Source organism: Nerophis ophidion, linkage group LG25, assembly GCF_033978795.1.
Source record: "Nerophis ophidion isolate RoL-2023_Sa linkage group LG25, RoL_Noph_v1.0, whole genome shotgun sequence".
In the NCBI taxonomy this organism is placed as follows: Eukaryota; Metazoa; Chordata; class Actinopteri; order Syngnathiformes; family Syngnathidae; genus Nerophis; species Nerophis ophidion.
This window is the reverse complement of record NC_084635.1, coordinates 30307482-30322859: the sequence shown is the minus strand read 5'-3', so window position 1 is coordinate 30322859 and position 15378 is coordinate 30307482. Positions and strand designations below refer to the sequence as shown.

The 15378-nt window shown below is 35.1% G+C and overlaps 1 protein-coding gene across 1 annotated transcript in view; it reads right to left on the bottom strand.

Annotated features, from left to right (window-relative positions):
• Window positions 1-7295: 7295 nt before the first annotated feature.
• The window catches only part of LOC133542830 (protocadherin-17-like), a 104491-nt gene continuing 96408 nt past the window's right edge, over window positions 7296-15378 (bottom strand). Inside the window, exons 4-5 of the mRNA XM_061887024.1 lie at window positions 10110-10282; window positions 7296-7369 (exon numbers count right to left, since the gene is read on the bottom strand). Coding sequence (XP_061743008.1) covers window positions 7296-7369; window positions 10110-10282 — 247 coding nt within the window. The remainder of the gene's footprint in view (window positions 7370-10109; window positions 10283-15378) is intronic.

The following is a 15378-nucleotide window of genomic DNA, read 5'->3' as shown; positions in this document are numbered from 1 at the left end:
CGCGTCCTCTCCCACGCTTTTAAAGCAAAGCCCGAGGCAGTCTGATTATCATACTCGGATCGCGGCTAATTAAGAGAGGTCATCTGGTACAGTCACGCCTCCTCTGAACCCTCCCCACTCCTGGAAGAGTATCAGCTGGCAACATCTCGCCGAAGCGCCGCTGCCCGTCAGCGATAGCGTCTCTGGCGGTCTCCGCCGAGCGCTGGCGGCCGCGGACGAGCAAGCGTGTCACAGGCGTGTCGGAGCATCAATTACCAGCTAATCATATCCGGAAATGGTTCGGCTTAATTGGTACATTTCCAGCGATTTTGCGGGGTTAATTAATCCATTTTGGAAAAGGAGCCGCGGTGTGAAGATATTTCCAGATTATGAGGGAAGAATGTCTGGCGAGAAAATGCTCAAAAATCTACTTGGTTGGCATTTTAACAAGACGGGAAAAAAAAAATGGACATTGTTCTTTTCAAGACCCCGGGATACGGTACATTAGGGGTGTCCAGCTCATTTTAGATCTATTGTATGCAGGAATGTAGTGTGGAGAGGCGTAGCCGGCGAACGAGCAACGGGGCGGAGCCCTGCCCAAGATGTCGGCAAGGAGGCGGAGAATGCGGCTGAGCGGAGAGGCAATTAACAAATCTCCTTACGCTGCATAAAAAGGGAGAAGGAGGAGAGATCAGGGCAGAAGGAGTTGGAGAGCCTGCAGCAGCATATGAAGAGCGGAAACAAACAGACGAGGACGAGGACGACGGCGGCTGAAAAGCAGACCGTGAACGAGCAGTGGAGGGAGGAGCTGAAAAGCGACCCGAACTGCAGCCGAGCTTTATTGCAAAATGAAGAAGTCAAACCTGCTCAAGCGACCATGTCCTTTATGAGTGGTCCATGGAACCCGAGCGACAGGGAACGTCGTTCAAAGTAGTTATTCATAGTGGCATCCAATGTTATTAAAAAAAAGTTTCGATTTTGAATCAGGAATCGGTTATGAAATGGATCGATACCCAACAGAATCGAATCGAATCGCGTGGTACCAAAATATTCACAGCCCCCATACATACCAATAATCTAACATTAGCATGTATCAGTCGTGGTTTTTTTACATAAATATTTAATTAAATAAAACACTAAAATATTAACTGTACTATCTATATTAGCTTCCCGCTTCCGCCATCCTAGTCACTGCCGTTGTGTCCTTGGGCAAGACACTTTACCCACCTGCTCCCAGTGCCACCCACACTGGTTTAAATGTAACTTAGATATTGGGTTTCACTATGTAAAGCGCTTTGAGTCACTAGAGAAAAGCGCTATATAAATATAATTCATTTCATTTCATAGCTGTGTCCTGATCTGATACTGGATATTGGTATGATATCAATAAAGATACAAATACAGGATGATATCGGCTTGCATATAACATCTGGACAGCCAGTTACCGTCTAAATGTCCTCCAATAAACACACAATGTCTTCCATTTTAGTCACTTACAAAAGTTAAACATGCCAAAGGCCGCAAGGAGATTGCAGCTACACAACAGCTATGCACACAATAGCACACAAGCTATACATACGTAACGAGCGTCCGTAATTGAGCGATATGGCAGTCGAAAAACAACACATTTGTCGATATAAACGAGTTAAAATAATTATAGTTGCATATTACCTGCGCGCACAAAGTCTCCATAGGCTTAATAGGATTTAAAAAAAAATAAAATACAGTAACAAACGTGTCCGCATCATCCCACTTACGACATTGTGTGCTGAATTTAATAAATTACTGCGGATAGTAGGTGTGCCGAGAAAACGCTGTTATCACTCCACTTCAACTCAAAGACAGGAAACGTCCATGACAGAAGGTTAATTATAAAGAATTTAGTGGGTTTTTTCAGACCTAACGTCGCTCTTTTTTTTTTGCTGCAGCTGTTATATATACTGTAATATTGTACATGGTAATGGGATTTGTTTATATATATATATATATATATATATATATATATATTGGTTTCATCCGACCACATGACATTCTCTCGCAATCCTCTGCTGTATCATCCATGTATCCATTTTGGTATAAACTCAACTCGTTGTGTTTGGAGGAAGAAGAATATTGAGTAGCATCCCAAGAACACCACACCTACTGTGAAGCATGGGGGTGGAAACATAATGCTTTGGGGCTGTTTTTCTGCTAAGGGGACAGGACCAATGTTCCGTGTTAAGGAAAGAATGAATGGGGCCATGTATCGTGAGATTTTGAGCCAAAACCTCCTTCCGTCAGTGAATGGTTGACCAAATACTTATTTTCCACCATAATTTACAAATAAATTCTTTAAAATTCCTACAATGTCAATTCCTGGATTTTTTTTCACTTTCTGTCTCTCACAGTTGAAGTGTACCTATGATGAAAATTACAGACCTCTGTCTTCATTTTAAGTGGGAGAACTTGCACAATCGGTGGCCGACTAAATACTTGTATAGATATATATCTATATATATATAGGTATATATATAGATATATATACCCTCAAGTTGCGTCACTGCATTTAAGTTTCTTTGCATGTGTTTAATGATAACGATTCGCTTTGTGGAGGAAAACATTTCATGAATTAGCCGCGCCGTTTTATAAGCCGCGTGGGGTCAAAGCGTAGGAGGAAAAAAGCAATGGCTTATAGTCAGGAATTTACGGCGCATTCCCTAGTAATTAATAAGAAAAATTGAAGTGTAACTTCCGTTACTAATTTATTTTATTTTTTGGCGTAACGGCAATGATTTAATATCTAAAAGTAGTTTTGTGGACGGTGGGTCACAGAACAAACCCCGGCGTTATTGGCTAAGCAGAGGCAGTGTTCAAGCGTCTAATCTCACATCAGGCAATTTCCCTAAACAAGGAATGAAAGTGGTATAGGGGACTCAGCGAGAGAAAAAAAAAAATAAAGGAGTGCAGCGAAGAGTGAAAATCAGGTTGGACAAGGCAGGCTGTGGACTGGTAGCATGTTTGATTGGTGCATGCAGGTAGCAACCTCCTATTCCTGCAGGACTCAGTGCAGCACCAGAGAGGCTGGATAAACAGGCACAGGTTGGCACTTGCATGCTGGAACAGATTTTATCGACTGACTACTCGAGTGCTTTCTGAAACACCCATTCACTGGTATTTGCTCTGGGGGGGGGGGGGTGTATAAATCTGATTATTTCGGTTCCTCATGGACAACCAAATAGGAACACGCTGACAATGGTAAACATATGGAGCTTTGTAATCGGCCAATTTCTCTTGCCAAAGTGTGCATATTTATTAACGCACACAAAACTACTGCAAATTGGTACCGTTGGACACCGTATCGGTTATGGTGTTATGGTGGAGCAATCAAATTGTTCACATTAAATCAAACACACTGACACAGTTAATCAGTCAGCCATTTAGCCCGCTGTACACTCACCATCATCAAGTCACGATGAAATGCACAAAACACAGCCTCATAGCAAAAGCCGATCAAACCGGCCATCCAAAAATGATATAAATACTTAATCGTTCAATATGCACACCTGCAAATTATAAATGTACGTAATTTTAAAAGTTGCAATAAAAAAAAGTTTAAATCAAAAACAATATTTACCAACTCACACAAAACTATCACGTCCTGATGAAATGCGCAAAACACAGCCCTAAACCCAAAGCCGATCGACCCAGCCATTGAAAAAGGACAAAAATATGTTCATGTTTCAGTGTGTACACCTGAAAATTATAAATGTGCTTAATTTTAACAGTTGCAATAAAACATTTTTTTTTTTTTAAATCAAAAAACATTTATTAACACACAAAACTACCAAAAATTGTTACTGTCGAATACCGTATCGGTTCATTTGTTGACGGTACCCATTCCTATGGCGGATCGATGAAAATGTTCACATTAAAATAAACACACTGACACAGTTATTCAATCAGCCATTTAGTCCGCTATACGCTCACCCTCATCAAGTCATGACAAAATGCACCAAACACAGCCCCTTAGCCAAGGTTGATCGACCCGGCCATTGGAAATGGATAACAATACTTCATGTTTCAATGTGCACACCCCAAAATAAAAAAAAAAACGGGTGTCATTTTAAAACTGGCAATCATTCTTTTTTTTTCTTTTTTTAAAATGAAAAACAATATTAATTAACACACTCAAAACTACCGAAAAAAAGGCACCATTGAATACAGTTGTTGATGGTAACCACCCCTATGGCGGACCAATGAAATTGTCCACATTAAACGAAACACACTCGCACGGTTATTCAGTCAGCCATTTAGCCCGCTACATGCTCACCATCATTGAGTCACGATGAAATGCACAAAACACAGCCCTTTAGCCAAAGCCGATCGACCCGGCCATTGAATATGGATAACAATAATTCATGTTTCAATGTGTACACCCCCAAATTAAAAATGGGTGTCATTTATAAAAACTGGCAATATAGATTTTTTTGTTTTAATCAAAAACAATATTTATTAACACACTCAAAACTACCGAAAAATGGTATAATTGAATACAGTCGTTGACGGTAACCATCCCTATAGCGGACCAATGAAACTGTCCACATTAAATCAAATACACTCACACAGTTATTCAATCAGCCATTTAGCCCGCTATACACTCACCCTCATCAAGTCATGATGAAATGCGCAAAACACAGCCCTAAAGCCAAAGCCGGTCGACCCGTCCATTGAAAATGGATAACAGTATTTCATGTTTCAATGTGTACACGCCTAAATAAAAAAAATGGCCGTCATTTTAAAACTTGCAATAATTATTTAAAAAAAAAAGAAAAAAATCAATTACAATATTTATTGACACACTCAAAACTACCGAAAAATGGCACCACTGAATACAGTTATGGACGGTAACCACCCCTATGGCGGACCAATGAAATTGTTCACATTAAATCAAACACACTCACGCAGTTATTCAGTCAGCCATTTAGCCCGCTATACGCTCACCATCATCAAGTCATGATGAAATGCGCAAAACGAAGCCCTAAAGCCAAAGCCGATCAACCCAGCCATTGAAAAAGGACACCGATAATTAATGTTTCAATGTGTACACCTGCAAAGTAGTTGCGATAAGAAAATAGATTTTTTTTTTAAATTTTTAAATAAAAAAACAACATTTATTAACACACACAAAACTACCAAAAATTGTTACTGTTGAATACCGTATCGGTTCACTTGTTGATGGTACCAATTCCTATGGCAGATCAATGACATTGTTCACATTAGATTAAAAACACTGACACAGTTATTCAGTCAGCCATTTAACCTGCTATACGCTCACCCTCATCAAGTCCCAAAACACAGCCCCGAAGACAAAGTCGATTTAAACGGCCATCAAAAAATGACATGCATATTTCATGTTTCGATTTGTATGCCTGCAAATGATAAACATGCACAATTTTAAAATATTTTTTCTTAATAACAAAAACACTATTTATGAACTCACACAAAACTACTGAAAATTGTTATTGTTGAATACCACATCGGTTCACTTGTTGACGATACCCACCCTTATAGTGGACCAATCAAATTCTTCACATTAAATTAAACACACTGACACAGTTATCCAATCAGACATTTAGCCCGCTATACACTCACCCTCAAGTCAAAATGAAATGCACAAAACACACACTCAAAGCCAAAGCCGGAACAACCCGGCCATCAAAAAAAGGATATTTAATGGTTCAATGTGCACACCTGAAAATTATAAATGTATGTAATTTTCAAAGTTGCAATTAAAAAATATATTTTTTAATTAAAAACAATATTTATTAACTCACACACAACTACCACAAATATCGGTTGAGTTGTTGATGGTTATTATTCAGTCAGCCATTTAGCCCGCTACATGCTCACCATCATCAAGTCACGATTAAATGCACAAAACACAGCCCCTTAGCCAAAGCCGATCAACCTGGCCATTGAAAATAGAGAACAACATTTCATGTTTCAATGTGTACACCCCCAAATTAAAAACGGGCATCATTTTAAAACTTGTAATAAAATAATATGAATTTTTTTAAATCAAAAACAATATTAATTAACACACTCAAAACTACCGAAAAATGGTATAATTGAATACAGTCGTTGACGGTAACATCCCTATAGCGGACCAATGAAACTGTCCACATTAAATCAAACACCCTTACACAGTTATTCCGACAGCCATTTAACCCGCTATACGCTCACCATCATCAACTCACGATGAAATGCACAAAATACAAAGCCGATCAACCAATTGAAAATGGATAACAACATTTCATGTTTCAATGTGTACACCCCCAAATAAAAAACGGGCATAATTTTAAAACTTGCAATAAAAAAATATGTTGTTTTTTTTAATCAAACACAATATTTTTTGACACACTCAAAACTATCGAAAAATGGTACCATTGAATACAGTTGACGGTAACCATCCCTATGCCTGATGAATAAAATTGCCCCTATTAAACCAAACACACTCACACGGTTATGCAGTCAGCCATTTAGCCCGCTACACGCTCACCATCATCAAGTCATGATGAAATGCACAAAACGCAGCCATTGAAAAAAGGACAAAAAATATTACCTTTTTAAATGTGTACACCTGCATCTTAATCCGAAAATGAAGTGGGCGTGGCTTATATTCAGATGTGCTGTACAGTGCGGATTACAGTAGTATTGTTATGTGTTCAGAAAGTACACAAAGTACACATCTTTTCACACAGTTCTACCAAAGGAAAAAAAAAATAACTGATTAGACAGACACACAATATATCGGCACAGGTTGGCACTTGCATGCTGGAAGAGATTTTATCGACTGACTACTCAAGTGGGTTCTGAAACACTCGGCGCTACATAAATCTGATTATTTCGGTTCCTCATGGACAACCAAATAGGAACACGCTGACAATGTTAAACATATGGAGCTTTTTAATTGGCCAATTTCTCTTGCCAACGTGTGGGTTTTTATATCCGTGGTGAAAACGATGTGAAAGAAGGGAGAGTAGAAGAAGGAAAAAAAACAAAAAAACGCAGTCTAGTCAAACATGCATATTGCAAAGCAGAGTTTTGTCGTCGTCATTCCGCGAGGAGTAAAACGGCCCTTCTGTTCCGTGGATTAATAGCGCCATTAAAGGGAATCCGTGTCCGCTATGCTGTACTGTACTTCGGGATCCAGTTAGGAAGATAACGGCTTGCCATAAAGAGATGAGCGAATTTCTATGGAAATTTCCATTTTGCAAAGCAGATAAAAAGCAGAGGGGTACGGGACTTAAGCATGCCACCTGTGCCATTAAGGCTCGTTACGCCTTTTTACAATAACTTCCCCAGCCCGGCACTCGGCGGTTGTTCAGGGGCCCGGGCCCAAGATCGTGGTCTGGTGTGAAGATTGGAGTTTCTTGGTCAGTTATAGAAAAATATATCATTAAAAGTAATGATAAAACTTTTTATTGTCAAACTTCGATTGAAAAAAAAATTAGATTTGAATTAAATTCGGAATGTGTAACACAGGGTGGTCCAAACCTTTTTACTTGGAGGGCCGCATTGAGACAGCGCCAAGTAACAAACTCCATGTGGTTAAAAAGTAGGAAATGAACTAAAATGCTACCATAACGTTAGCATGCTGTCAGGAAAACAGCTAGCATACTTTTAAGTTTGCAGCAAGTGCTAAAATCCAGGAATATTAGGATAAAAGGTGCTCATTTGCTAGCATAAAATATTAGCATAGCAATGTTTGGATGTCAACTTATGAACTGCTAGCACACTTTTGGCACCAAGTAAAAAAATATATTATTGCTAGAGTCAAATGTACAAAATTAACTTAAAAATAGCATGTAAACAAGTAAACAGCTAACAAATATCAAAGACAGCACCAAGAAACAAGCTCCATGTGGTTAAAAAGTATGAAATGAGCTAAAATGCTACCATATCGTTAGCATGCCGTCAGGAAAACAGCTAGCATACTTTTAAGTTGGCAGCAAGTTGCCAAAATCCAGGGATATTAGGATAAAATGTGCTCATTTGCTAGCATAAAAAGTTAGCATCGCAATTTTTGGACGTCAACATATGAACAGCTAGCACACTTTTGGCACCGAGTAAAAAAATATATTATTGCTAGAGTCAAATGTACAAAATTAACTTAAAAATAGCATGTAAACAAGTAAACAGCTAACAAATATCAAAGACAGCACCAAGAAACAAGCTCCATGTGGTTAAAAAGTAGGAAATGAGCTAAAATGCTCCCATAACGTTAGCATGCCGTCAGGCAAACAGCTAGCATACTTTTAAGTTGGCAGAAAGTGGCAAAAATCCAGGGATATTAGGATAAAATGTACTCATTTGCTAGCATAAGAAGTTAGCATAGCAATGTTTGGACGTCAATATATGAACTGCTAGCACTCTTTTGGCACCGATTAAAAAAATATATTATTGCTAGAGTCAAATGTACAAAATTAACTTAAAAATAGCATGTAAACAAGTAAACAGCTAACACATTTCAAAGACAGTGCCAATAAACAAACTCAATATGGTTAAAAAGTAGGAAATGAGCTAAAACGCTACCATAACGTTAGCATGCTGTCAGGAAAGCAGCTTGCATGCTTTTAAGTTGGTAGCAAGTGCCAAAATCCAGGGATATTAGGATAACACGTGCTCATTTGATAGCATAAAAAGTTAGCATAGCAATGTTTGGACGTCAACATATGAACAGCTAGCACACTTTTGGCACCAAAAATCTATTATTGTTGGAGTCAAATGTACAAAGTTTGCTTCAAAATAGCACGTAAACATGTAAACACCTAACATATTTCAAAGACAACGCTAAGTAACAAACCCCATACAGTTAAAAAGTAGAAAATGAGCTAAAATGCTACCATAACGTTAGCATGCTGTCAGGAAAACAGCTAGCATACTTTTAAGTTTAGAGCAAGTGCTAAAATCCAGGAATATTCGGATAAAATGTGCTCATTTGCTAGCATAAAACGTTAGCATCGTAATGTTTGGACGTCAACATATGAACAGTTAGCACAATTTTTGGCGGCAAGTAAAATAATTCTGGATTGTTAGGGTCACATGGACAAAATTAGCTTATAAATAGCATGTAAACAAGTAAACAGCTAACATATTTTGAAGACAGCGTCAAGTAACAAGCTCAATTTGGTTGAAAAGTAGGAAATGAGCTAAAATGCTACCATAACGTTAGCATGCCGTTTGGAAAAGAGGTAGCATACTTTTAAGTTGGCAGCAAGTGGCAAAAATCCAGGAATATTAGGATAAAACGTGCTCATTTGCTAGCATAAAAAGTTAGCATAGCAATGTTTGGACGTCAACATATGAACAGCTAGCACACTTTTGGCACCAAGTAAAATAAAATATTTTTTGCTTGAGCCAAATGTACAAAATTTACCTAAAAATAGCATGTAAACAAGTAAACAGCTAACAAATTTCAAAGACAGCGCCAAGAAACAAACTCCATATGGTTAAAAAGTAGGAAATGAGCTAAAATGCTACCATAACGTTACCATGCCGTCAGGAAAACAGCATTTGATATGACTTATTTATTAATATCAATAGACTTCTGAAGGTTTACAACAGGGATGTCCAAAGTGCCGCCCGGGGGCCTTTTGCGGCCTGCAGCTAATTTTTTACCGGCCCGCCCCACGTTCTGGAATTGCTTTTGCCCAACAAACCATCTTTTGTTGGGCCTCAGTTAAACCCGTGGGTGGGGGGGTACTGTTACAACCCCCACCCGGGGAGTTATTGTTCAACACATGTCATGTGTAATCTGCCCGACCCCCAGCGCTTACAATAATTATCCATATTTCATAACCCCGCCGCGGCGCCGCGTTCCTCGCCGCTCGCTTAAGTTATTTTCCGTGTTCCATTATCAAAATTTCAGAGACAGGCGTGGAGGGCGGGAGGACTAAATGGAGAGGCTGAAGTCGCCAGGGCTTATAAAAACATAATGGGCTTGTCGTCTTTGATATAAAAAACGTGTCTAGGACCCACACGTCACGCACACGCCGGGAAATTACAAGGCCGGGTCGGTTTTTACAAATAACTCACACGACGAAACGTTCCGGGTTTATGAGCGAGGAAAGGAGGAATTTTGAGCTCACCTTGCTCCAGAGGGGGCGGTCGAACGCCCGAAGCCTTGAGCTTGAGAGCTTCCTTGGCCGACATGTCGCAGCAGGAGCCTTTGTTGGTGTCCTGGTCGCTGTCGGCCTGGTCGCTGTCGCCGTGGCCGCTGTCTCTCAGGCTCGCTCGCTCCGGGTCTTTGAACGTCGAACTGCTACACCCACAAAACACAACAAAAATCATGAGTACTCTTCGGATATGTACCTGTTTTAAATTCACTGGTGAGTAACTTATAATCTCAATACATTCCCCGTCACTAGGGAGGTAAATATATGGACATTTTATACCACGGTTATTGCGATCATTTTTGGACTAAAAGTCCCGAATTTAACTTTCCAGCAGCGATTATTCGAACAAATTAATCGAAAGATTGCTGATATAATAATTTCATTATGTTCATCAATTAAAGCAAAGAAACAAAAACTTTATTTTAACTATTTTCCGTGAAAAGATACATTGAAGTTGTAAAAGGTTTATTATTTGTTTAATCGATTAATCGGACAGATTAATCGAAAGATTGCTGATATAATCGATGGTTGCAATTTCATTATGTTCATCAATTAAAGCAAAGAAACAAAAACGTTGTTTATTGACACTTTTTTCCGTAAAAAGATACATTGAAGTTTTAAAAGGTGTATTATTTGTTTACTCGATTAATCGAAATAATGCTGATATGATTGATAGCTGCAATTTCATTATGTTCATCAATTAAAGCAAAGAAACAAAAACGTGGTTTATTTAGACTATTTTCCGTAAAAAGATACATTGAAGTTGTAAAAGGTTTATTATTTGTTTACTCGATTAATCGAACTGATTAATCGAAAGATTGCTGATATAATCGATAGTTGCAATTTCATTATGTTCATCAATTAAAGCAAAGAAACAAAAACTTTGTTTATTTAAACTATTTTCCGTAAAAAGATACATAGAAGTTGTAAAAGGTTTATTATTTGTTTACTCGAGTAATCGAACAGATTAATCGAAAGATTGCTGATATAATTAATAGCTGCAATTTCATTATGTTCATCAATTAAAGCAAAGAAACAAAAACTTTGTTTATTTAAACTATTTTCCGTAAAAAGATACATTGAAGTTGTAAAAGATTTATTGTTTGTTTACTCGATTAATCGAAAGATTGCTGATATAATTGATAGCTGCAATTTCTTTATGTTCATCAATTAAAGCAAAGAAACAAAAAATTGGTTTATTTAAACTATTTTCCGTAAAAAGATACATTGAAGTTGTAAAAGGTTTATTATTTGTTTACTCGATTAATCGAACAGATTAATCCAAAGATTGCTGATATAATCGATAGCTTCAATTTCATTATGTTCATCAATTAAAGCAAATAAACAAAAACTTGGTTTATTTAAACTATTTTCCGTAAAAAGATACATTGAAGTCGTAAAAGGTTTATTATTTGTTTACTCGATTAATCGAACAGATTAATCCAAAGATTGCTGATATAATTGATAGCTGCAATTTCATTATGTTCATCAATTAAAGCAAAGAAACAAAAACTTGGTTTATTTAAACTATTTTCTGTAAAAAGATACATTGAAGTTGTAAAAGGTTTATTATTTGTTTAATCGATTAATCGGACAGATTAATCGAAAGATTGCTGATATAATCGATAGCTTCAATTTCATTATGTTCATCAATTAAAGCAAAGAAACAAAAACTTGGTTTATTTAAACTATTTTCCGTAAAAAGATACATTGAAGTCGTAAAAGGTTTATTATTTGTTTACTCGATTAATCGAACAGATTAATCCAAAGATTGCTGATATAATTGATAGCTGCAATTTCATTATGTTCATCAATTAAAGCAAAGAAACAAAAACTTGGTTTATTTAAACTATTTTCCGTAAAAAGATACATTGAAGTTGTAAAAGGTTTATTATTTGTTTACTCGATTAATCGAACAGATTAATCGAAAGATTGCTGATATAATTGATAGCTGCACTTTCATTATGTTCATCAATTAAAGCAAAAAAAAAAACTTTGTTTATTTAAACGTTTTTTCCGTAAAAAGATACATTGAAGTTGTAAAAGGTTTATTATGTGTTTACTCAATTAATTGAACAGATTAATCGAAAGATTGCTGATATAAATGATAGCTGCACTTTCATTATGTTCATCAATTAAAGCAAAGAAACAAACACTTTGTTTATTTTAACTATTTTCCGTAAAAAGATACATTGAAGTTGTAAAAGGTTTATTATTTGTTTACTCGATTAATCAAACAGATCAATCGAATTATTGCTGATATAATTGATAGCTGCAATTTTATTATGTTCATCAATTAAAGCAAAGACACAAAAACTTGGTTTAGTTGAACTATTTTCCGTAAAAAGATACATTGAAGTTGTAAAAGGTTTATTATTTGTTTACTCGATTAATCGAACAGATTAATCGAAAGATTGCTGATATAATCGATAGCTGCACTTTCATTTAGTTTCATCAATTAAAGCAAAGAAACAAAAACTTTGTTTATTTAATTTTTTTTCCGTAAAAGATACATTGGAGTTGTAAAAGGTTTATTATTTGTTTACTCGATTAATTGAACAGATTAATCGAAAGATTGCTGATATAATTGATAGCTGCAATTTCATTGTGTTCATCAATTAAAGCAAAGAAACAAAAACTTTGTTTATTTAAACTATTTTCCGTAAAAAGGTACATTGAAGTTGTAAAAGGTTTATTATTTGTTTAATCGATTAATCGGACGGATAAATCGAAGGATTGCTGATATAATCGATAGTTGCAATTTCATTATGTTCATCAATTAAAGCAAAGAAACAATAACGTTGTTTATTTAAACTTTTTTCCGTAAAAAGTTACATTGAAGTTTTAAAAGGTTTATTATTTGTTTACTCGATTAATCGAAAGATTGCTGATATGATTGACAGCTGCAATTTCATTATGTTCATCAATTAAAGCAAAGAAACAAAAACTTGGTTTATTTAAACTATTTTCCGTAAAAAGATACATTGAAGTTGTAAAAGGTTTATTATTTGTTTACTCGATTAATCGAACAGATTAATCGAAAGATTGCTGATATAATCGATAGCTTCAATTTCATTATGTTCATCAATTAAAGCAAAGAAACAAAAACTTGGTTTATTTAAACTATTTTCTGTAAAAAGATACATTGAAGTTGTAAAAGGTGTATTATTTGTTTACTCGATTAATCGAACAGATTAATCGAAAGATTGCTGATATAATTGATAGCTGCACTTTCATTATGTTCATCAATTAAAGCAAAGAAACAAAAACGTTGTTTATTTAAACTTTTTTTCCGTAAAAAGATACATTGAAGTTGTAAAAGGTTTATTATTTGTTTACTCGATTAATCGAACGGATTAATCGAAAGATTGCTGATATAAATGATAGTTGCACTTTCATTATGTTCATCAATTAAAGCAAAGAAACAAACACTTTGTTTATTTTAACTATTTTCCGTAAAAAGACACATTGAAGTTGTAAAAGGTTTATTATTTGTTTACTCGATTAATCAAACAGATTAATCGAATTATTGCTGATATAATCGATAGTTGCAATTTTCTTATGTTCATCAATTAAAGCAAAGACACAAAAACTTGGTTTATTTGAACTATTTTCCGTAAAAAGATACATTGAAGTTGTAAAAGGTTTATTATTTGTTTACTCGAGTAATCGAACAAATTAATCGAAAGATTGCTGCTATAATCGATAGCTTCAATTTCATTATGTTCATCAATTAAAGCAAAGAAAAAAATCCTTCTTTATTCAAACTATTTTCTATTAAGTCATACATTAAAATTATAAAGTGTATTTTTTCGATTAATCGAACACAATAATCGATAATAGATCGAAAAATCAATAGCTACGACGTCAATGTTACGGTATGTGCATTTATCACAACAAAGAATCAAGTCCATCAGAAAAACTCTTGTTTGTTTCAACTAATTTCTCTAACAGTTACATTTATGTTATAAAGTGTGTTTTATTCGATTAATCGGACAAATAAATCAACAATAAATGAAATAATCAATAGCTATAATTTCAAAGTTACAGTATGTGCATTTATCACAACAGAGAATATAGCCCATCAGAAAAAAATCCTGGTTTATTTAAACTATTTTCTGTAAAAAGATACATTGAAGTTATAACGTGTATTTTATTCCATTACTCGATTAATCGAACAAATGAATGAATATTTAAATAAAATAATCAATGGATGCAATTTCAGTGTTACAGTATGTGCATTTATCACAACACGGACCAAAGTCCATCATGAAAAAAATATTGTTAATTACAACCGTTTTCCCTAAAAGACGCATTGAGGTTATTGAGTCTGTTTTATTTGATTACTTGATTAATCAAACAAATGAATCAATAATTAATAAAACAATCAATAGATGCAATTTCAATGTTACAGTCTGTGCATTTATCACAACAAAGAATAAAGTCCATCACAAAAAATTGTGTTTATGTTAATTATTTTCCCGAAAAGACGCATTGAGGTTATTAGGTGTGTTTCAATCGATTATTCGATTAATTGATCAAATTAATGAAACGATTCGTGAAATAATTGATAGCTGAAACTTCAATGGTATGTGCATCAATGACAACAAAGAATATAGCCCATAAGAAAAATCCTTGTTCATTTCAACTTTTTTCTGTAAAAAGATACATTGAAATTATAAAATGTATTTTATTTGATTACTCGATTAATCGAACACATGAATCAATAATAAATAAAATAATCAATAGATGCAATTTCAGTGTTACAGTATATGCATTTATCACGACAAAGAATAAAGTCCATCAGAAAAAAAATGTGTTTAATTCAACTATTTTCCCGAAAAAACGCTTTGAGGTTACTAGGTGTGTTTTATTCGATAATTCGATTAATCGGACACATTACTCAAAAGATTACTGAAATAATCCATAGCTGAAATTTTAATGTTATGTGCATCAATGACAACAAAGACTTTAGCCCATCAGAAAAAAATAAAATAAATCCTTGTTTATTTAAACAATTTTCCGTAAAAAGATACATCGAAGTTATAAAGTGTATTTTTTTTCAATTACTCGATTAATCAAACAAATCAATCGATAAAAAATGAAATAATCAATAGACGCAATTTCGATGTTACAGTATGTACATTTATCACAACAAATAATAAAGTCAATCAGAAACAATATGGTTTATTTCAACTATTTTTCCGAAAAGACGCATTAAGGTTATTAGGTGCGTTTCAAT